General features: G+C 45.0%; 2 protein-coding genes across 2 annotated transcripts; one reads left to right on the top strand and one right to left on the bottom strand.

Annotated features, from left to right (window-relative positions):
* Positions 1 to 7,378: 7,378 nt before the first annotated feature.
* LOC136399456 (zinc finger protein 256-like) lies at positions 7,379 to 16,760 on the top strand. The gene is given in 4 exon segments (XM_066374630.1): positions 7,379 to 7,605; positions 12,958 to 13,084; positions 13,649 to 15,225; positions 15,227 to 16,760. Coding segments are annotated over 4 exon segments (1,833 nt in total). The 5' UTR covers positions 7,379 to 7,572; the 3' UTR covers positions 15,323 to 16,760.
* Positions 16,761 to 19,078: 2,318 nt separating this feature from the next.
* On the bottom strand, positions 19,079 to 22,213 carry LOC136399509 (golgin subfamily A member 2-like). Its single transcript, XM_066374732.1, is given in 3 exon segments — positions 19,079 to 19,874; positions 20,061 to 20,329; positions 20,332 to 22,213. Coding segments are annotated over 3 exon segments (2,910 nt in total). The 5' UTR covers positions 22,199 to 22,213; the 3' UTR covers positions 19,079 to 19,100.
* Positions 22,214 to 22,489: the final 276 nt, after the last annotated feature.

Below are 22,489 nucleotides of genomic sequence, written 5' to 3'. Positions count from 1 at the left end.
ATAGGTGGTTGGAGCAGGGCTGGAAGAGACTGAACCCTCCCTTAGAGGAGGGAGGGGGAAGCCTACCTTCCAGTGTCCCTGTTTCCTCACAGCAGAGGCATGTAAGTCTGGCAGGCTTTAGCTCAATGACCTTCATTTCCACTATTGAAGCAGGACCCAGAAGGCATCCTATGAGAATCCTTTGGGGCATTGGAGCCTTTAAGGGTGTATCCTAAAAGCTGGTAGTTCCCCTGATCTCTATTGGGCTTTTTCTGCCTCTTGGTATCTTAAAAGCCATGCTCAGAACATCTCGCTGAGGGGTTTGAGGATCCCCATCTGCCTATATAAATCTTTTCCATATATCTGGAGTTATTTGGAAAAAGACAAAACAGTGTTATTAGCTAGATCAAATAAAGAAGGTAGTAGTTTGCAGGAGAAAAAGATTTGGAGTCTCCTGTACATACGCATTCAAAAGAAATTTAAAGTTTTTAAAAATAAAAAGCATGATATGATAGACCCATAGGAGTTTCAGGATATGACTCCCCCCTTTAAAATTTTTTTAATTGACCTTAAAATATTTGCTGGGTACACTTTAATAATATCTTGACTTTAAAGATTGTAAGAAAAACACATAATTCGAAAGGTTTGACAAAATACAGTAAATGCTTTTGCTCCATATGCAGGAGCATTTTCAGTTTAACCAGTTTAGGAAATCCAATAATAGAACAATGCATACAGACAATGAGCTATAACATGCTTAGCAGCCTCTCCTGTTCTGACAGAGGTTACTATAAATCCAGAATAAGTATCCACTGTAACGTCGACATAGGACTGTTTGCCAGATGAAGGTATATGAGTAAGGTGTCTTTTGCCCTTTTATCTCCTCACCAACATCTCCACCCCCAGCCCCATTTCCATTCCTCCTACGTGCTTTCACTGGAGGGGGATTGAAATAATGAACAAGACTTTTATGACCGGGCAGGCAGAGCTGCACCAAGGTGTCTTCTCTGAAGTGTGGAGCCCTGGAAGGAGTGGAGCGTGGAACATATTTATGGAGTTGGAATGCGGGTGCTCAGACAGACTGTTTTGGATTCACTTGTATTCTGACAGGTTGATGTGGCCTTTGAGGATGTTGCCCTGTACTTCTCCAGGAAAAAATGGTGCCTTCTTGATGAGGCTCAGAGACGCCTGTACCTCGAAGTGATGGTGGAGAACTTCACACTTATATCCTCTCTGGGTAAGATTTTCCCGGTGGCCTGGACTAGACTGGGCATTTTCCATGCCCCCAGTTCCCTCAGGGATGCTTCGTTGTCAGCAGGTGGATTGTGGGCTCTGCTGCTTCCCCAGTGTTCTGGGTACTTGCCGTCTTGGTAAGGCTTGTTTGTTTGCACCTCCCTTCCTTCCCCCTACAGCCCCAGTAACTGCTGTACTGAGCTTTCATTGGGCAGGATTTGTACTTGGTAGTCTTGCAGTGGCCCTAATAGATTTCGTCTTGATCAATAAGAAAACACTTTTTATATTCCTGTTGCTCATTTGTACATAGTTCTTCAGAAAATGTCTCTACATCCTTAACCCCATTTTTAACTACTTTGGAATCATGAATTTTTTTTTTTTTTTGTATTTTTCTGAAGCCGGAAACGGGGAGAGACAGTCAGACAGACTCCCGCATGCGCCTGACGGGGATCCACCCGGCACGCCCACCAGGGGGCAATGCTCTGCCCCTCCGGGGCGTCGCTCTGTTGCGACCAGAGCCACTCTAGTGCCTGGGGCAGAGGCCGAGGAGCCATCCCCAGCACCCGGACCATCTTTGCTCCAGTGGAGCCTCGGCTGCGGGAGGGAAGAGAGAGACAGAGAAGCAGGAGAGGGGGAGGGGTGGAGAAGCAGATGGTCGCTTCTCTTGTGTGCCCTGGCTGGGAATCGAACCCGGGACTTCTGCACTCCAGGCCGAGGCTCTACCACTGAGCCAACCGGCCAGGGCCAGAATCATGAATTTTGAATGCCTTTTATTTTTTATATATTAATTCCCAGGAAAAATATCAAATCTTCTTTGAATATTTGATAGAATTTACTAGTAAAGTTATTGGTCCTGGATATTATTTTTGCCAATACTACTCTAATTCCTAACAGCAAAATTTCCCTGGGGTTTTGCAGAACCAACCACTAAGGTCAAAGCTATCACAGTACACTGGCTGATAGAGGTAACACTGATACTTGTTTCTGAACTTAGCCATCTTTACATAGGTTTGCTAATTTGGACTTTCCAATTAACCTTTCTGTGCAGGGCTTTCCTTTTGGATCTTCTGTGGTGATGTTTGTCTCAGTTGAGCTTTTATTCTTTCTCCTGTGGCTGTTTTTTTTCATGGACAGGTGTCTACTTTATCTGAAGAGGGGGATGAGTTCTCCTATCTCCTGTTCTGCCATCCTACTGATGTCACTCACATAGATCTTTTGTCTATGGTCAGTTTTTTGCTCTCTGACCATCACTCTCTTAAGTTTTTTTTTTAATGTATTTGTATGATCCGAATCCGATTAATGGCTCAACTACGGTTAAGGAGAGGAGTCATTTGTGGATCACAGGAGGGACATGACTCCACCAATAACCAAGTGGGCTCAGAGGGAGTCTTGGTTTGGTGAAAGGCTGTTGCTGAGGGTTTCATGTCAGGGCTTTAAGGTTGTAACTTTGGCACTAATTTGGCTTAATAGCATTTTGTTAACATTCTCATTGCCATACCTTTGTCCTTGCTTATCAGTTAATCTATTTTTCAACTTATTTCTGACACTTTGCCAATTACTCAGATTTAACAGTTGTCATTTTTACTCATATTTCAAACCCATTGGTAATCTTCACCTCTTTAAACTTCACATGCCAAGCTTTCCACTCGCAGGTCTTCCTTTACTACTTTACAACCCTGATCCGTGCCAGCAGAACCTTGAAGTTTACACATGCTCTTGTATTGATATTTACATCATGTGTTCTAATATAATTGATTTTTATGGGTTTGAGTACATTTAGATTACTTCTGAAGAAAAGTCCTCCAGGAAGCTTCTTGCAGAGGAAAAAGTAGTGGACCCGGCCTTCATTTTCGTGACTGATTGTCTGCTGGCATCTTTCCTTGGTGAGGTCTCCACCACTGAATGACTTGTGGGGCTGAGTAATGGGTAACTACTATTTCTTCAGAGTTTACTTTTCTTAAAGATCAGCCCGTAGAACCATGCCTACCTATGACAGATGTTCATTTATGTTGAGAAATCTTCTTTCCTATAAGATTAACATGTAATTCAGCAGCATTTTCTTTTGTTCAGGTTGCTGCTGTGGAGCAGAGGATGTGGCGGCTCCCACTGAACAGAATGCTTCTGAAAGGGTGTCACAGGCAAAGGATCCTAATGTGACTTTGTCTTCCCAGAAGAGCCACCCCTGTGAGAGTTGTGGCCTCATCTTGAGAGACATTTTCAACTTAGTTGAGCGGAAGGGATCACAGCTGTTGAAATGTGGCACATGTGAAGAACAATTTTATTTCAGTACAAAGTGTCAACAGCATGAGAATCAGTACATAAAAAAGAAGCATTCTGAAAGACATGTGGACAGGGTCTCACTTGCAATGGGCCACAATTTCAATGTTTCCCAGATGCTTCTTACCTGCCAAGTGGTAGGCCTGGACATCCTGACTGATTCAGAACATCTCCAAAAACAGGCTACTCATATCAGGGACAGGCCAGAGGTAATCTGTCTGGAATGACTTTACAAATAAGAGAAACTTATCATCAGAGAGTTCACACTGGAGAAAGGCCTTATGAGTGCAGTGAATGTGGAAAATCTTTTCCCTTCAATTTTCAGCTGTCTAAGCAGATGAGAATTCACAATAGAGGACAATCTTAGATGTATTGGAAATGTAGTTTTTAAATAAGTGTTAACAACAGTGTACGTAACTCTGAGGCTCCATTTGTCTAATTTTAATTTTATGCACCCAAATGTAAATGGTATGGAGATTTTCCATAACGTTTACTTAGATGGGGAGCATGTGTGTCTATGTTGTACTTTCTAACGTGTCCAGGACTCTTTCCAGATTTATGTCTTTGCAAATTTCTGTGGCCAAAGTTATTTCACCTGTACCATCTAGCAGGTGCCCACTGTTTACATCAGCCACCATCATAATGTCCTTAGAGAAGCTGATTCTTTTCTCCGATTTGTTGGAAGAAGTGATGAGTAGTACGAGCTGTTATGGGATCAGGATTTATTTAACTCTGATAAGTTGTGACAGGGACCTGACTCTGTTGACCTCATGGAACATCATCTGTGTTCAGCTGGCAGCTTGTAGATAGACTGCCTTTTCAGGGACCTGGTTTTCCTAAATACATGTGATGAATATTTCCAATGTTGTAGTCACCAATGCAAGAAATGCCAGGGCTATGTCACGTTGGTTTGTAAAATAATGAAGGTCATTTTGTTTGAGTCCTCTTTAATTATGGGTGTTTTATTTACTGTGCCATTTAGGTTATAAGTAGATTTTGGCTCTAGAGGTGTGAAGAGGTCAACAACTTTTACATAGGTCTCAAACTTTCTCTGCCTTCAAAGGCTCAGTGTGGTGCTGAAATGAACTTTTGCCAAATTTCATTGTTGCCCATATCCTCCTAGAAAAGAGTGCCAGATATGTGGCCCTCCTGCAGAGCCTGTATGCCATGACTTTTAGGGTACTCGTATCATTTTGAAGTATGAGTAGGTGTCACAACATCAGTTGCTTCTGGGGACACATGACATTTTTCTTGTTTACAATGACTGCCAGTATTAGTGAAAGAAAACATTTTTGAAAGAGTTGCATAGGGCTGTGTGTGTGTGTTTTTAATTCAGTGAGAGAAGGGGAGACCAAGAGACAGTCTCCTTTATGCTCCCTGACTGGGATCCACCAGGAAATTTCACTAAGGGGTAATACTCTGCCCATTTGGGGCATTGCTTCATTGCTCAGCAACTGGCCTCTTCTTAGCAATGGAGGCAGATGCAATGGAGCATTGCTCAGGAGCTGGGGCCAACTCACACTATTTGGGCCATGGATGCAGGAGTTGGAGAGAGGGAGGGCTTCTCCTATGTGCCCTGATCCGGAATTCAACCTGGGACATCCACACACCAGGTCAATGCTCTACTGCTGAGCCAAATGGTCAGGGCTAACATTTTTATACTTTCAAAAATACCAGTAATTATGCTTCAAAATCAAATTTTCTATATTTTCAAAATTTTTTCTCAACTGATATATGATAAACTCCCATTTTATGTTTACATTATGCATCTTAGCTTTTTTATTTCAAATGTGTGTCCTACATTATTGTGTTATAGATATTTGTCATATGTATGATGGTGTAACTAGGTCAATTGTTTTGTAAAATGTTCCAGATTCTCCAATGTAGACATGCATAGCTTGATTGTGATGTGCTCAGTTGACCTTCACAGATAACATGTTTTCATAAACATGAAGGGAAGACCCTCCATCTGCAACTTGATTGTAACTCAATGAAGGCTCAGATGATGTTTTCATTTTTAGAAATAAGTATTTTAATCAAAGTATGTACATTATTATGTTTGACATAATGCTTAAGCACGCTTAGTAGACTATAATACTGAATTATGTGAACATTAATTTTATAAGTATTAGGGAACCAACAAATTAGTATGACTATCTTTATTGCCATTATTCACTTGGTTACACTGGAACAAAATCCACATTATCTCAGGAATGCTCGTAATTGCATTTCTTTGATGTCCTCAACATGTTTACCATTTTTTTATAATAAACTAGTGTCAGAGGCCTCAGATCAAATATAGCTTGACTCTAGCAACACTGCTGAATATGCAGAGCTGAGAATTCTGATAGCATCAGGATCAGATGCTTAAGTATTAGCGTGTGTTTTGGGATATTAAGTTTCCATAGTGGGCCCAACTGAGGCAGTACACATAATGTTGGGTTTTTTTCTACTTCCCCAAATGACGTTCTGCTTGAAGGAGCCAGATGCCAGATGGTCGGATAAACAAGAAACAGAACAGGGTGCCTGACATCTTCAGAGCAGATCCTGAAGACAGAGCACCAGCTAAAGGAAGTCATACATGCATGCTATATTCAATTGTCCCCTAGAAATTGGCCCTGGCCAGTTGGCATAGTGGATAGAGCATCAGCCTGCAGTACAAACATCCCTTGTTTGATTCCTGGTCACAGCACATTAGAAATGACCATCTGCTTCTCTTCTCCTCCCTCTTCTCTTCCCTCTCTTCCCCTCTTGCAGCCAATGGCTGAAATGGTTCAAGTGTCAGCCCCAGGCTCTGAAGATAGCTTGATTCATTGGAACAACAGTCCCATATGGAGGTTGCTGGGTGGATCCCAGTAGGGGGCACATGTAAGTGTCTGTTTCACTCTCTTCTCTCCTCACTTAAAAAAATTACCTCTACTGGGTTGCAATAGAAAGCTCTTAATATTTTTGGTGTATTTTCAGGATGTATGCCCCAATATCCACACTGGGCAGGCCAGAAACTGAGAACAAGGCCCATCCACCAGGCTGGAAGCCAGACCTGTTCTTAACCTTCTATATCTATCTGTCTCTTAACTTCCATTATCTGCAAACAAAACAGAAAAAATATCCCAACCCCTTACTTCATCTGACCAGTCATTCTTGGGTGAGCCCAACCCCCCTTTGTTCAATATGTACTGTATTTCTAATAAACTTTCACTATGCTTGCTTCTGCAGTTGCCCTGTCTGAATTCTTTCTCCCAAAGAACACAAGACTAGAGGCTTGGGATTGAGATCCACTTTTGGAACAACTGTGGCCTGAGTGAACTGACAGTATGGCTCTTCTTAGGGTTTTTCAGTCAATGTCATGTTTATCCACTGGACTTTTATCTATTGTTCCAGCTGTCATTGAGGGTATTTGGTTTAAGTAATTGGTTGGTGGTAGATAGTTAAATTCATTACTTTGTACTGTTTAGACATGCCTGTATCTTACCTGATTTTATCAGGACATCTGCGTTTATTACATAGAAATTATTTTTAAAGAAGAAAATTTTCTAATGTATTATTTGTTTACCCTAGATCGCAGGCTGTGCATCAAAGCGAGAAAATAGCTTGATAACTGCGCTTTTGCCGGTTATTTGCAAAATGGCATTTGGACAGGGACTCTTGAATTTCCCGGCAATACACCGGGGGCAGTCCTAACATCAACAGCTAGAAGACAGAATCACCACCTTGGACTGAAGGAACTACATTACCCAGAAGGGGGTGCGCCGACGACCGCAGATTATGCCGGTGAAGGCTCCAAAGGGTGTTTCCGCTCAGGTACAAGGTTTAGGGGCGGGACTTCCGTGGTTCTTCAAGCTCGTGGTTGGTCTCCTTTCAAGATCAGTCTGCGCTTCTGGAGCGCAGAGTCGCTGTGGAGATCCGGGGAAGGTAAGGCGCGAGATTCGACAGTGGTGGTCCCGCCGCACAGACGGGAGTGTGAGTCTCGGCAACGCCGCCCGGGGCGACCTGCACCAGGCTGGGACCGGGACCGTCGTACCCTGAGCCAACTCCTCGCCTTCCGCTCCGGCCCCGCTCCTGAATTCCCAGTGTCCAAAGACGATGGCGGCGGCCGCGCTGAGTCGCCCTGTTGATGTGAGTGCGCTGCTGGGCAAAGGAGTTTGTAAACCTTTTTTTTTTTTTTTAATTTACCCATTTTTTTTTGTTAACGATGGTGGCCCCGGTCGGTTAGATCAGCGGTAGAGCAGCGGCCCGGCGTGTGGAAGTCCCGGGTTCGATTACTGGCCAGGGCTAACAGGAGAAGCGCACATCTGCTTCTCCACCCTCCCTCTCTCCTTCCTCTCTGTCTCTCTCTTCCCCTCCCGCAGCCAAGGTTTCACTGGAGCAAAGTTACCCCTAGCGCTGAGGACAGCTCCATGGCCTCCACCTCAGGAGCTAGAATGGCTCTGGTTGCAACAGACCAGCACATCAGATGGGCAGAGCTTCGCCCTCTGATGAGCATGCCAGGTGGACCCTGGTCTGGCGTATGCAGGAGTCCGCCTGCCTCTCCCCCCCCCCCCCCCCCCCACTTAGAAAAGAATAGAAAAACAAATGGAGCTGGGCTGTTCAGCGTGTGCTGGTCCTGAGAGCAGGGCAGCTGATTGCAAATTGTGAGTTGCATTCCTGCTTGGGAAGGGCCATTGTTTTGCTAATGTTTGCTGGGGGAGAGGGTTTTCTGCCAGAAAAGAAAGAATAGAAAGGGAAGAGAGATTCTGTGCCCTCCACTGGAAGGTGCTCCAGGATTTCTTTATTTTCCTTATGAGGAAGGAAGGACAGGACCCCTCTTCCCTGAGAGAGATGAAAGGAAAAGCATAGAAGAGAAAGGAGCCAGCAGGGATAACCAAGTCAGCCAGTGATAAATCAACTACATCCCATAGTAGTCATCATGGATACTTAGGAGTCACTTATAATACAAACCAAGAATAGCAGGATCTGTATGTAACTATGGCCAGTGATCTGGAAACCGCTTCCCCCTCACTGACCCCACTGAAACTTTCCCTCCCCTCTCCTTGAGTCCTGGGAAACCTTAAGAAAAGAAATCACATGCCCATTGCTTAGATACTGTAAAGGTATATAACCTGTAAGAATATCAAATCCAGGAAGCCCATGTTTTGGAGCTGTAAGCTTTATGTGCTCCGCTGTCTTTAATAAATTCTTGTTCCTTTATTTAAAGTTATCCCCGCCTGACCAGGCTGTGCCACAGTGGATAGAGCGTCAGACTGGGATGCAGGGGGCCCAGGTTTGAGACCCCGAGCTTGCCAGTCGAGTGTGGTCTAATCTGGTTTGTTCAAGACTCACCAGCTTGAGCCCAAGGTCGATGGATTGAGCAAGGGGGCACTAGGTCTGCTGTACTTCCTCGGTCAAGGCACATATGAGAAAGCAATCAGTGGACAACTAGGGTGCCACATCAAATAACTGATTCTTCTCATCCCTCTCCCTTCCTGTCTGTCTGTCCCTCTCTCCCTCTCTCTCTCTGTCTCTGTCATGGAAAAAAAATAGAATGTTATCTGTCCTCCTTTGGTTAGCTTCCTGCTACACCTGATCTCTTGCCCTCCTTGGCTTTCTTGTGGCTTTCCTGTCTTGGAGAGACACCAATAAACAGAATAGCCCACCATCCTTGGGCTCCACTGTTTCTTTACCTTCTGCCTGAATTCAATGAAACACCTGCATGTGAATGGTCATGATGGTGGCAGCCCTTGGCCTTACAAGCAGTCAGTCACATCTTGACTGGGAGGCAGAGGCCTATGCTTTCATTCTTAGGGTCCTTGGAACCATAGAAGTTTGTGAACAGAGAGAGACTCGGGTTTTCAAGATATTTTCAATCTTGCTGAGAGAGAGAACAGACTGCGTGGGTGATGAGGACAGTGAGATCTCGGGAGTTGAGCCCTTGTCCAAGGTCACAGAGCTGGAAGAGGCAGCACTGAGGACTGAGTCCCAGAGAAAAGACAGTTTGCTGGAGTTCAGTGAATCCAGAACAGGTCAAGGAGTAGTGGTTGTGTCTTTCCACAGGATCCAAAGGTTGAAAAACTACTTATGTAAACTAGACAAGTCAGGATAGCGTGTCAGCGATTCTCTCTGGTCCTGACTCCACCTTGTAGTGTCTGGGATCCTGGTGCCTCTATTTCAGGGATCAAAGCAGGACAAAAAGACCCAGACAACTTGATGAAAGAAGTGGGATTTATTTAGCTGGGAAAGCTTCATGACCCCAAAAGAGGCAACAAAACACGTGCTCCCTGAAGTTAGATTTCTTACATATTATATACCTTTACAGCTTTAGTTTTCACGTGACAAATGCCTGATTTTTCTGACTTCTTTGTTTGCAGGCCTACATGACTTTCATGTCTTAGAGAGGGGAAGGAGAGAGGAAGCTGGAGGGTCTGTCCTTGATAATCCTATCACTAATTCTTACTGGAGTTGCATGTTTATTTCAAGAAACTAATAATAAGCAAGATCTACACCCGTGGTTTGTTATTTTTCTGACTTTTCTGTCTGGCCTTGTTCCTTCATTAAAGAACTCTGAGGTCACAGGCTGGAGCGTAAGACCCCAGACATTGCAGGCTCCCCCTCTTCTGCATTCTTCTGGTTTCTCCTTCCTCACTTCCAGACTGTTTTCTTGGTGTTTTCTCAGCTCTTAGATGTGGAAATTCATGCAATACCCACAAGCCCTGTGTCCCGAGTGCAGGCTACAGGTGAAATGACCGTGCCCCAATATATGCTGATAAATGTAAACAGATATGGAAGGTTAACCCAGGGAGAGTCGCCAGCATGTCAAAATGCTTGTAGATGCCACTGAGTTGAGAACAGGTAGCACATATTTCCATTCTTTGTGTATAAAACAAAGAGCAGGGAACTCTAGATTAATACCTGTAAAATGGCAGAGTGATGGTGGTGGCATCTACAGTATTATAGAGATAATGGAGCATTTGCATAGGATAAAGGAGTTGGTCTCTCCTGGATTTAACAGGCTCTTTGTGGTCACACAGTGGAGGACAGATAATGGGGTTAAGGGAGGTGGCAGGAGCTCAGGGGAAGGCATGTGCTATAACCGTAGTAGTGCTGATGGACCAGAGTTGTTGCCATGGTTCAGTTTTTTGTTTTGTTTTGTGACAGAGACAGACAGAGGGACAGATAGGGACAGACAGACAGGAAGGGGAAGAGATGAGAAGCATCAATTCTTTGTTCTGCTAACTTAGTTGTTCATTGATTGTTTTTACATATGTGTTTGGACCCGGGCTATGGGAGGGGGCTACAGCAGAGCAAGTGACCCCTTGCTCATGCCAGGGAACTTGGAGTCAAGCCAGCAACCATGGGGGTCATGTTTATGATCCCACGATCAATCCAGCAACCCCGTGCTCAAGCCAGCGACCTCGGGGTTTCTAACCTGGGTCCTCTGCATCCTAGTTCAGTGCTCTGTTCATTGTAGCACCGTCTGGTCATTTCCATGGTTCATTATGTTAAAAGTAGGGCAGAGTAGAGTTTTAGACACTGCAACTGAGGGAGAGAAAGGGAAGAGTTGGGGACAACCCAGAGATTTTGGTTCTAGGAGCAAAAGCAATGGATGCTCCATCAACTGCTGGGTAAGATGGTAGTAGGTTAATTTTCCATGGAAATATCAGAAGTGTTTTCTTGGCTGTGGTAAGACTGAGAAGGTATCAAGTGGGAAACTGAACACACAAGTCTGGAAATCTGGGGAGGGATACAGGATGGAGATGTGCAAAAGCTGTGGGGTTTTTTTTGTTTTTTTTGTTTTTGTATTTTTCTGAAGTTGGAAACGGGGAGGCAGTCAGACAGACTCCCGCATGCACCCGACCGGGATCCACCCGGCATGCCCACCAGGGGGCGATGCTCTGCCCCTCTGGGGCATCACTCTGTTGTATCCAGAGCCATCCTAGCGCCTGAGGCAGAGGCCACAGAGCCATCCTCAGCGCCCGGGCCATCTTTGCTCCGATGGAGCCTTGGCTGCGGGAGGGGAAGAGAGAGACAGAGAGGAAGGAGAGGGGGAGGGGTGTGGAGAAGCAGATGGGCGCTTCTCCTGTGTGCCCTGGCCGGGAATCGAACCCGGGACTCCTGCACGCCAGGCTGATGCTCTACCACTGAGCCAACCAGCCAGGGCCCAAAGCTGTGGTTTTTTATGTAACAGGGTGGAGTTGAGGTAGACATTCAGGACAGAGTGCATATTTTGGTGGAAATGATCACAAAAGCTCAGTAGTTTGTCTCCTTGTCGCCTGATTGGGGTTGCTCCTCCTCACAAGCAGAGGTGAGGAAGAGGAGTGATAGTGGCATCAGAGTGGAGACAGTTATTCCCCCAGGTGCTCAAGGCTGGATGGGATAAGAGACATTGGTGGCTGTAGAGGTCAAGGGGTATATGAGATGAGATGATACTGAGGGCAGGATCGTGCTTCACAGGAATTTTACCTTGTGGTTTGCTGGGCTCTGGCTAGTTTTTTGCCTTGCTGGTGGCTAAGGTCATGGGCAAATATGGTCATTTGGAAGTGGCATTGTGCTGGTAATGGAGACCATGTCCTTGATTTTGTTAAGGAAAGTTTGAGTGGTGAGAAGAGGGTTGTGGATTGTGAAGGAACAGCACGAAATGTGGAAAGGGGTCATTTCTTAGTGAAATTTCCATTGGGATCTGGGTGACAAATATTGTACCAATGACCAGAAGTAGACAAAAAGGATATCAGAGCCTCATTTAGGGCTTTTTCTGGATTTGGGATCCCTCAGACCGTTTCAGAGTTTCAGAATCCTGCTTGAGTATATTAAGCGCTCTCTGGATACCATATTCCAAATTCATGGGTGAGTTCACAGAGATCTCTGAGGTATGAAGCAGGAAGGTGGCAGAGCTGAGAGAGACTTTGGTTTTAAATATGCGAAGGAGGTAGAGATTACACAATGGTGTGTACAGCTAGAGCATGTCTGAGAATCTGGTGTAAGAATTTAAGGATAAAGCACAACCCACATTTGACTGTGGAATGGAGGCATAATGTGGGATTCTCAGTGCAATTTTTTGGCAGGAAGGATGAGGCCCTGCAGACACGGCCCTGAGATTAAATCGTGGTTTTCAACCTTTTTACACTTGGGGGATGGTGAAAATAGAATTATTGCTAATGTAGAAATCATCCTGATCATAAGCTAATTTGACTAATATCATTGTATCTGTAATATTTCTATAACATCAGGGTGATTAACTTTCTCGTGGACCAACATGAAATTCCTAGTGAATCGGTTCATGAACCATCTGTTGAAAAACACCTGCTTGGGTCTCATTTACCTGTCGTCCCTCTTAACCCAGCTATTGTTGCTGAGGGCAATAAGAGTGATTAAACGGGACTGGGCTGTCTCTGAACTGGTGAGTCCTAGAGGGAGTTGTGGGGGAAGATGTGTAAGAAGTAGGATTGTGGGTTCTCAGAAGTACTGTTCTAGTTTCATTTGTATTAATTCCTACAGGTTGGTGTGACTTTCGGAGATATTGCCCTGTACTTCTCCAGGAATGAATGGTGCCTTCTTAATGAGGCTCAGAGACGCCTGTATCTGGATGTGATGCTGGAGAACTTTGAGCTTATATCCTCGCTGGGTAAGAGCCTCACTATCCCTAGTGACCTGGCCTAGGATTTGCATTTCCCTGTGCCTTCTATCCCTGTAACATTCATGTTTCACATGTGAATTGTGGGCACTACTTGGTTTTGCAGTGTTCTGGGTACTTGCTGTCCTTGGTAGGGCTTGTTTGTTTGCATTTTCCTCTTTTCTTCCTGCAGCCCCAACACCTGATGTACTAAATTTTTTATTGGTGTTTACATCATGTGGCCTAATATAATTGATTTTAATGTGTTTGTGCACATTGAGATTACTGCAGCAGGAAAATCCTCCAGGAAGCTTTTTGTTGAAGAAAAAGTAGTGGACCCAGCCTTTATTTTAGTGTCCCATTGTATGCTAGCATCTTTGCTGGGTGAGGTCTCCACTACTGACTGACTTTTGGGGCTGAGTAATGGGTAACTACCATTTCTTCAGAGTTTAACTTACTTTTCTTAAAAGTCACCCCATAGAATCATGCCTACCTGTGACAGATGTTCATTTATGTTGAGAAATCTTTTTTCCTATAAGGTCAACATGTAATTCTCCAGCATTCTCTTTTGTTCAGGTTGCTGCTGTAAAGCAGAGGATGTGGAGGCTCTCAGTGAACAGAATGCTTCTGAAAGGGTGTCACGGGCAAAGGATCTTAATGTGGCTCTGAGTTTGCAGAAAAGACACCCCTGTCAGAGTTGTGGCCTCGTTTTGAGAGACATTTTCAATGTGGTTGTGCTGCAGGGGTCACAGCTGTTGAAATGTGGTGCATGTGAAGAACTCTTTTATTTCAGTACAAAGTGTCAGCCCCATGAGGATCGTTATGTGAAAAAGAAGCATTTTGAAAGACATGTGAACAGGGTCTCAGTTGCAAAGGGCAACAATTTCCATTTATCCCAGATGACTTTTACCTGCCAGGAGGTAGGGCTGGACATCCTTACTGAATCAGGACATCTCCAACAGCAGGCTACTCATACCATGGACAAGCCAGATGAAATCTTAGTGTCTGCGGTGACTTTGCAAACAGGAAAAAATTATCATCAGAATGTTCACACAGGGGATAGACCCTATGAGTGCATTGAATGTAGGAAATCCTTTCTCACAAAAAGTGCTTTCCATTGTCATCAGAGAGTTCACACTGGAGAAAGGCCTTATAAGTGCAGTGAATGTGGGAAATATTTTCGCAGGAACTATGACTTTCACAGGCATCAAAGAATTCACACAGAAAAAAGGCCATATGAGTGCAGTGAGTGTGGGAAATTTTTTAAGGGGAAACATGACCTTCGTATTCATCAGAGAGTTCACACTGGAGAAAGGCCTTATAAGTGCAGTGAATGTGGGAAATCTTATTTCAGTAGCTCTAACCTTCATTGCCATCAGAGAATTCACACCGGAGAAAGGCCTTTTGAGTGCAATGAATGTGGGAAATCTTTTAAGCTGAAGCATCATTTGAATTATCATCAGAGAATTCACACTGGGGAAAGGCCTTTTGAGTGCAATGAATGTGGGAAATCTTTTAAGCTGAAGAATCATTTGAATTATCATAAGAAAATTCACACAGGAGAAAGGCCTTTTGAGTGCAATGAATGTGGGAAATTTTTTTCTAGTAGCACTGGCTTTCGTTGTCATCAGAGAGTTCACACTGGAGAAAGTCTTTATGAGTGCAGTGAGTGTGGGAAATCTTTTGGGCTGAAGTGTTATTTGAATTATCATCAGAGAGTACACAGTGGTGAAAGGCCTTTCGAGTGCAATGAATGTGGGAAATCTTTTCTCAGGAGCTATGATGTTCTTAGTCATCAAAGAACTCACACAGAAGAAAGGCCATATGGGTGCAGTGAATGTGGGAAATCTTTTAAGGGGAAATATGACCTTCAAATTCATCAGAGAGTTCACACTGGAGAAAGGCCTTACAAGTGCAGTGAATGTGGGAAATCTTATTTCAGTAGCTCTAACCTTCATTATCATCAGAGAATTCACACTGGAGAAAGGCCTTATCAGTGCAGTGAGTGTGCAAAATCTTTTAAGCTACAGTATCATTTGAATTGTCATAAAAAAATTCACACAGGAGAAAGGCCTTTTGAGTGCAATGAATGTGGGAAATTCTTTTCTAGTAGCACTGGCTTTCGTTATCATCAGAGAATTCACACTGGAGAAAGAAAGGCCTTATAAGTGCAGTGTTTGTGGGATATCTTTTGCTAGCAATTCTCAACAGTGTAAACACATGAGAGTTAACAGTAGAGGACAATCTTAGAAGTATCAGAAATGTAAAATTTTTTTAATAAGTGTTAACAACAGTGTAGGTAACTCTGAGGCTCAATTTGGCTCATTTTAATTTTATGCATGTGTATCTGTTATACAGGATTCGTCCCAGATTTATGTCTTTGCAAATTTCTGTTGCCAAAGGTAGTTCACCCGTACCATCTAGCAGGTGTCCACTGTTTACACCAGCCACCATCCTAATGTGCTTAGGGAAGCTGATTTTTTTTTCTCTATTGGAGTAAATTATAGGTAGTGTGAGCTATTAGGGGATCAGCATTAATTTAACTACTAAGTTGTGACAGGGACCTGACTCAGTGTTGATCTCAGAGAACATCATCTGCTTTCAGCTGGCAGCTTGCAGATGTACCACATTTCAGGAATCGAGTTTCCCAAAATACCTGTGATAAATATTTAAATGTTGAAGTCACTGATGCAAGAAATGCCATAGCCATGTCCCATTCATTTGTAAAATAATAAAGCCCCTTTTGATCGAGTCCTCTTTAATTTTGGGTATTTTATTTACTATGTTATTTAGGTTATAAGTTGATTTTGGCTCTAAGGCATGAAAAGGTCAACAACTTTTATATGGGTTTTAAACATTCTGTGCCTTCAAAGGCACAGTGTGGTGCTGAAATCAGCTTTTGCCAGATTTTTATTGTTACCCATATCCTCCTAGGATAGACTGCCAGATTCTGTGGACCTAATCTGCAGGCTAAATGCCATGACTTTTAGGATACTCAGAGATCGCTTTGAAGTGGGAGTAGGTTTTGCAATATCAGTTGCTTCTGGAAACACATGATTTTTTTTTTATTTACAAGAACTGCCAGTATTGGTGAAAAATTATTTTTGAAAGTGTTCCAAAAGGCCATCTGCCATTTTTATTTTTATTCAGTGATAAAAGGGGAGGCAGAGAGATTTCTGCATGCATCCTGACTGAGATTCACCTGGCAAGCCCACTGAGGGGTGATGTTCTGCCTACTTGGGGCATTGCTTCATTGATTAGCAACTGAGTTCTTCTTAGTGCCTGACGCAGATGCGATGAGCTTCTTCTGCATCCTGGTCCAATTCACTCTAATCAATCCATGGTTGCAGGAGTGGGAGAAAGAGAGAAGCAAGAGAGGGAGGGGTGGAGAAACAGATGGGCACTTCTGTGTGCCATGACCCAGAATCAAACCTGGGACTTCCACATACAGTGCCAATTTACTTTCTATTTTGATAGATCACTGCATTTCCTAGAATGTATATGATGGGAATAGAATTACTTATTCTGCTTATAATTATGTTGCATAAATCTTCACAGATTCATTAATGTTATATAAGTAGCTCTTTTTTTCTTCCTGAGTAATATTCCTTGATTGTATTATTATTCCTTTATCTGTTCATTTGTTCATGGAGGTGTCGTTATTTTACATTTTTAAATATTAAAAATAAAGCTAGTGCAAACTTTTGTGTATACTTTTATTAAGAGAGAGAGAGGGACAGAAAGGATAGACAGAAAGGAAGAGAGATGAGCAGCATCAGTTCTACATTGTGTCGCCTTCATTATTCATTGATTGCTATCTCATATGTGCTTGCTCAAGGGGCTACAGCAGAGCAAGTGACCCATTGTTCAAGCCAGTGACTTTTGGGCTCAAGTCAGCAGCCATGAGATAATTTCTATGATCCCACGCTCAAGCCATGCTCAAGTCAGCGACCCCGGGGTTTCAAACTTCGATTTCTGTGTCTTTGGCTTACACTTTATCAACTGCACCACCGCCTGGTCAGGCTTCATGTGAAATTTCTTACTGAATTTTCTGAGATAAGGTCTATTCCAAACTTGAGAGAATAAGACTAGGACTTGGGAATAGTGGTTCCAAACCACTTTTCCATCTGGTGCTAGGATAGCTTCAATGTTGGTATTCATGAAGATTTGGAATGTGGACATCTGTACTTGATATACAGATTTCGGATCCCAGCATCTCAGCCTTTTTAGGAAATGATCATTTCACCTGCAAACGCAGTAAAAGTGTATTCTGAGGACTTCAGATGATATCTGGAAGAACATTATGGTTGAGCAAACTACAGAATAGTATTAATGAAGGTTTATAATGATGACTACTAAAATAGCTAGAAAAGAAAAGGCTCTATGAAGCTTGAGAACAGATAAGTCTCAATGGGTGTTAAATAAAGGACAGTGAGTCCTAAGATGAGAGAATTAACATGAGCTCCGAGTCTCCTAAAAACTTGGCTAATGGATGATATTGTTTCTACAAATTGTGAGTTCTTTCATAAAAATTTGAGAAAAAAGTAAATGAGAATAGGTATAGTAAGATGTGAGAAGAAAAATTTAGAAACATGAAAGGAGAGCCACGGTGACATGTTTCATTGCTTCTGCAATCATATATAATTATCTCAACTGTTGCAAGGAATCACCTAGGTCTGTGTTATACATCAATGAATAAAGAAATATGTTCAGCCTGACCAGGCGGTGGCGCAGTGAATAGAGCGTCGGACTGGGATTCAGAGGACCCAGGTTCAAGACCCAGAGGTCGCCAGCTTGAGCGCAGGCTCATCTGATTTGAGCAAAAGCCCACCAGCTTGAACCCAAGGTCGCTGGCTCCAGCAAGGGGTTACTCGGTCTGCCGAAGGCCCACGGGCAAGGCACATATGAGAAAGCAATCAATGAACAACTAAAGTGTTGCAACGCGCAATGAAAAACTAATGATTGATGCTTCTCATCTCTCTCCATTCCTGTCTTTCCATCCCTGTCTATCCCTCTCTCTGACTCACTATCTGTCTTTGTAAAAAAAAAAAAAAAAAAAAAAAAAGAAATATGTTCATTATCTAGCTTCTTCAAAGCCTTTATTGAAACCCAACCCATGCCCCTGGCTGGCTGGCTGGCTCAGTGAAGAGAGCGCTGGCCCAACATGCAGATTTCCTGGGTTTGATCCCCAGTCAGGCCAAACATGAGAGGCAAGCATCTAAAGCCACCATCTGCTTCTGTTTTCCTTCCTGTCCCTCTTTGTCTCCTCCTCCCTTGCAGCCTGTGGCTCAACTGGTTCGAATGTCAGCCCCAAGCACTGAAGATGGCTTGATTGATTGAAGCATTGGCCCAAGATGGGGGTTGACAGGTGGATTTCAGTTAGGGCACTTGTTGGAGTTTGTCTATCTCCCCTCCTGTCACTTAAAAAAAAGTGCTAACCCATGAGTCAAAAAGAAAATATTTATTTTATAGTAAATTATAAGGTAACAAATGCTGTAGAAATATAAGAATGAGAAATGTGGTTCCTACGGGTTTTAAGGGCTCACATTTAAATGAGAGGTAAAATATATGATTACATTGGGAAGATGTTCCATGAATAAGAAAAAATACAATTTGTGTTTACAGTTTGAGTGTCTGACTACTTATATGGCTGCTTTACCATTTGCAGGGTAATAAAGATACTTTAAATTTTTTTGAAGTTTGTTTTTATAATTTCCGGTATGACTTGAGATTTTTGTTAACACTTCCAATTAGCTAGTTTTAATGTTTTTCAAATTTTTGTTTATTTTTTGTGATATTTGCTCAAAAATTTAATAGGTTTTCTGCAGAATTATTGATTTTTTTTATGGCTGAATCTATTTATTCCAAAATAAACAAATAGAGGAGTCAAATCAACCCCATCCCCGCCTCCTTCCTCTGTTATCAATAAATAAGTTTATTCTTGTATTATAATAGTAGTGACAGGGACAGGGTGCCGGTGCCAGGGCCAGCGCCCCCGGCCCTGCCTCTCCAGAGTAGTGTTGAGTTATTAGATCACCATGATCTTCACCCCAGTATCATTATCAGCCCGGTAGAAGAAGGGGATGCAGGAGGTTTTGCTCAAGCCTGGGTACTCATGCGGGCTCTGCAGCTCACACAGCAGCTGCATGATCTGCTGTGCGGTGGAGTTCACAAGGGCAGCTGGGCTGGGCTCCCCACTGTCGGCGAGGCTCACCTCGTGAAGGTTTCCCAGGCTATGAGCAGCGCCAGGGGCCTGGGAGGCCGAGGGTGCTGTCGCGGGCTCCCCAGCCGGATTCTGGGCAGTGCCCAGGAATTTGCCGTACAATTCATTCCGCTTGCTCACCAGGCGGACCACCAGCTCCTGCAGCTCCAGGAGCTTTACCTTCATATCCTTGTCCTTAGCCAGCTGACTAATGTACTCCTCCTTCTCGTGGTGGCGCTCCTTCAGCACTGCCCTCTGATTCTGGTAAAGGGTGATGTAGTCTCTGATGGTGTCTGTCTCCCCTGACAGCTGGATGCAGCGATGCTCCAGCTCCTCCACCCGCTCCTTCAGGTCCACGTTCTCCTGCATGAGCTTGGTAAAGCGGCTCTGCAGCTTGTCCATTGCCCCCTGGAGGGCCTGGTGGCTCTCCGCAGGCACACTGACTCCGCTGCTGCCTGGGGCTGGGGTCTCATGCTGGAGGGCAGCCGCCAGGTGCGCCAGGCGCCGGCAGTACACCCTCTGCTGCTTCAGCTGCCTGTGCAGCCGGGCCTGCTCTTCCTCAGCACTGGCGAAGGCTATGTTAAAAAATGCCACTATGGCCTGACCTGTGGTGGTGCAGTGGATAAAGCGTCAACCTGGAAACGCTGAGGTCGCTGGTTCAAAACCCTGGGCTTGCCTGGTCAAGGCACATATTGGAGTTGATGCTTCCAGCTCCTCCCCCTTTCTCTCTCTCTCCCCTCTCTATAATGAATAAATAAAATCTTTTAAAAAAAATGCCACTATGGCCTCTCAGCTATCCAGGTCCTCCGGCATGCTCAGCTTTGGCCCGGGAGCCTCCTCCTCATCCTCCTCTCTGTCCAGTCCGTCTCCTTCCCCAGGCTGAGCCATGAGGCTCAGCTGGGCCTGTAGCTGCTGGTTCTGTTGGTTGACAGCTTCCAGGAGCCCCTGGGTCTCCTGCAACTCCTGGCGGGTCATCTGGGCCTCCGCCTTGCCCTGAACTTCCTTCTGCTGCTGCTGCTGCTCCAGGAGCTGGGATTGCAGCAGGAGCTGCTCTGCAGCAGCTCTTTGTCAAAGACCAGTTGCTGATAGGCAGCTGCATACTGCTGCAGGTGGCTCAGGTACTGGTTCCGCTGCTGCTGAAGGCTCTGAGCCTCCTGGCTCTTCAGCTCCACCGTCTCCTTCAGCTCCCCCAACTTCTCCTGCAGCTTGCCCAGCTTCTTGGCCAGCTCCTTCTTGACATACTGCTCCGTCTGAAGCATGCTGGTGATCTCCATGTTCTCGTTGGTCAGTCTGACAAAGCTGTCCTGCAGCTCAGCCAGCTGCTCCTTGAGCTCTCGGTTCTGGGCCAGCACGCGGCTGATGGTGGCGCGGTCGCTCTGCATGTTCTCCAGGATCTGCTGGCGCATCTCGGCCTGCTCCCCCCCAGCGCTCAGCCTCGCACTCCAGCGCCAGCAGCCGCTGTCCCTGCTCCTCGTCAGGCGGCTCAGACCTTCGTTGTCCTGAATCTGGGTCCACAGCTGCTCTGCCAGGCTCTCCAGTTCCTGCTGTAGCTGTTCTGCTTTGGCTTGTAGCTGCTGCTCCGCCTCGGAGGGCCCTGCTGGAGGCTCCTGGGCCAGGGTGACAGCTATCTGGCCCCTCACTTGGGCCGGGCTGGTCTCCAGCTGCAGCATCTGACTCACGCTGTTCTCCTTCTCCCTCAGCTTGCACATCTGCTCTGACATCTGTTGCATCTTCTGTTGCCAAATAGCATTCTCTTCTCTCAGATTCTCCGCATACTGGTCTCTCTCCACCTGTAGCTGCTTCAGCAAATCCTTCAGCTGCTCCACGTGTGTCTCCAGCTGGGCCCGCTCTTCCAGGGCCTGCTGTAGCTGCTCCTTGCTATCCGGGGTTTCCGACTGACTAGAAAATTGCTGCAACAGGAGCTCTGACATCTCCAGCTTCTTCCGCAGCTCTTCCGTCCTGAGCTGTGCAGCCTCCCTGTCGGTCACCAGGACCCGAAGCTTCTCCTGCAGCTCCAAGTTCTCCTGCTTCAGGTCTTCGTTAGTTTTGTTGCTCTTGTATAACTCCAGCTTTAGGGCGTCATGGCTTTTGGTGAGTTCTTTGTTGCTCCTGTCTGCCTGCTTCTGCTGCGTGGAGACAGAACATAGCGTCCGCTCCAGGTCCCCAAAGTGCTGCTGGGCGGACTGCAGGAAACCAGCCAGATCCTCCGCCTCTCCTGTTTTTTGCCGGGCTTCTTGCTGAGTGTGGGCCAGGGCTGTCTGTAGTTCTGTCTTCTCGGACACCAGAATCCCTGTGGTCTGGATGTGAATCTGTAACTGCTCTCTCAGAGCCCCTTGTTCCTTTGCAAGCTTCTGCTTATACTCCTGCTTCTCTTTTTCTACTTGATCCACAAGTTCCTGGTTCTGTTGTTTCAGTTCCTCTATCTCCCTACTAAGTTGTTTGTTTGTTAGATTGCTGGAATCCAGCGCTAGAGATAGCTCTTGGTACCGGCTCTCCAGAGCCTTTATATTAGCAGAAGATGCTAGCCCCTCCCCATTGACAAAGGATGCAGACTCACCCACGAGGCCGTTGAGCTGCTGTGAAAGCTGGCGCAGGCTCTCTGTGGACGAGAATGTGCTTTCAGACAGGACAAAGGGACCATTTTCAGGATCACAGTCCCGAGTTGATGACGTAGCACTAGGGGAAAGGGCACTGCCAGGTGACATGGTGTCAGCAGAAGGCAGGGCTGCGGGAGTGGCGTGGTCTTTGGGTGCATCCTCAGACGAGTGACAACCATCAGAAGTGGCAGTCTCAGGGCTACTGCCATTTTTAATCTTCTTTTTCTTCTTAGCTCCCGAAGGAACACTAATGCCTCGCTGCTGCTGAAATTCTCTCAACTTTTTCCTGGCCTCGGCCAATTTTTTTTGTCTGACTTCTTCTGACATCTCAGGAAGGGGCCGAATTATTGATTTTTTAATACTTATTACATATATACATAGGCATAATTTCTTATTAATTATAAAATTTTATTTGATTTTAAAGTTAATGTTCCTGCCTAACTTGTGGTGTCTCAGTGGACAAAATCTTGACCTGGAATGCTGAGGTTGCTGGTTTGAAATGCAGGCTTGCTTGGTCAGGGCACATAGGAGAAGCAACTCAGTTGATGCATACTGCTCTTCCCTCTCTCTCCTCTCTAAAATTATTTGAAAAAATTTAAGAAGATACATAGGGGAATT

The sequence above is a fragment of the Saccopteryx leptura genome, chromosome 3 (genome assembly GCF_036850995.1).
Source record: "Saccopteryx leptura isolate mSacLep1 chromosome 3, mSacLep1_pri_phased_curated, whole genome shotgun sequence".
NCBI lineage: Eukaryota > Metazoa > Chordata > Mammalia > Chiroptera > Emballonuridae > Saccopteryx > Saccopteryx leptura.
This window is presented reverse-complemented; position numbering and strand designations above follow the sequence as displayed.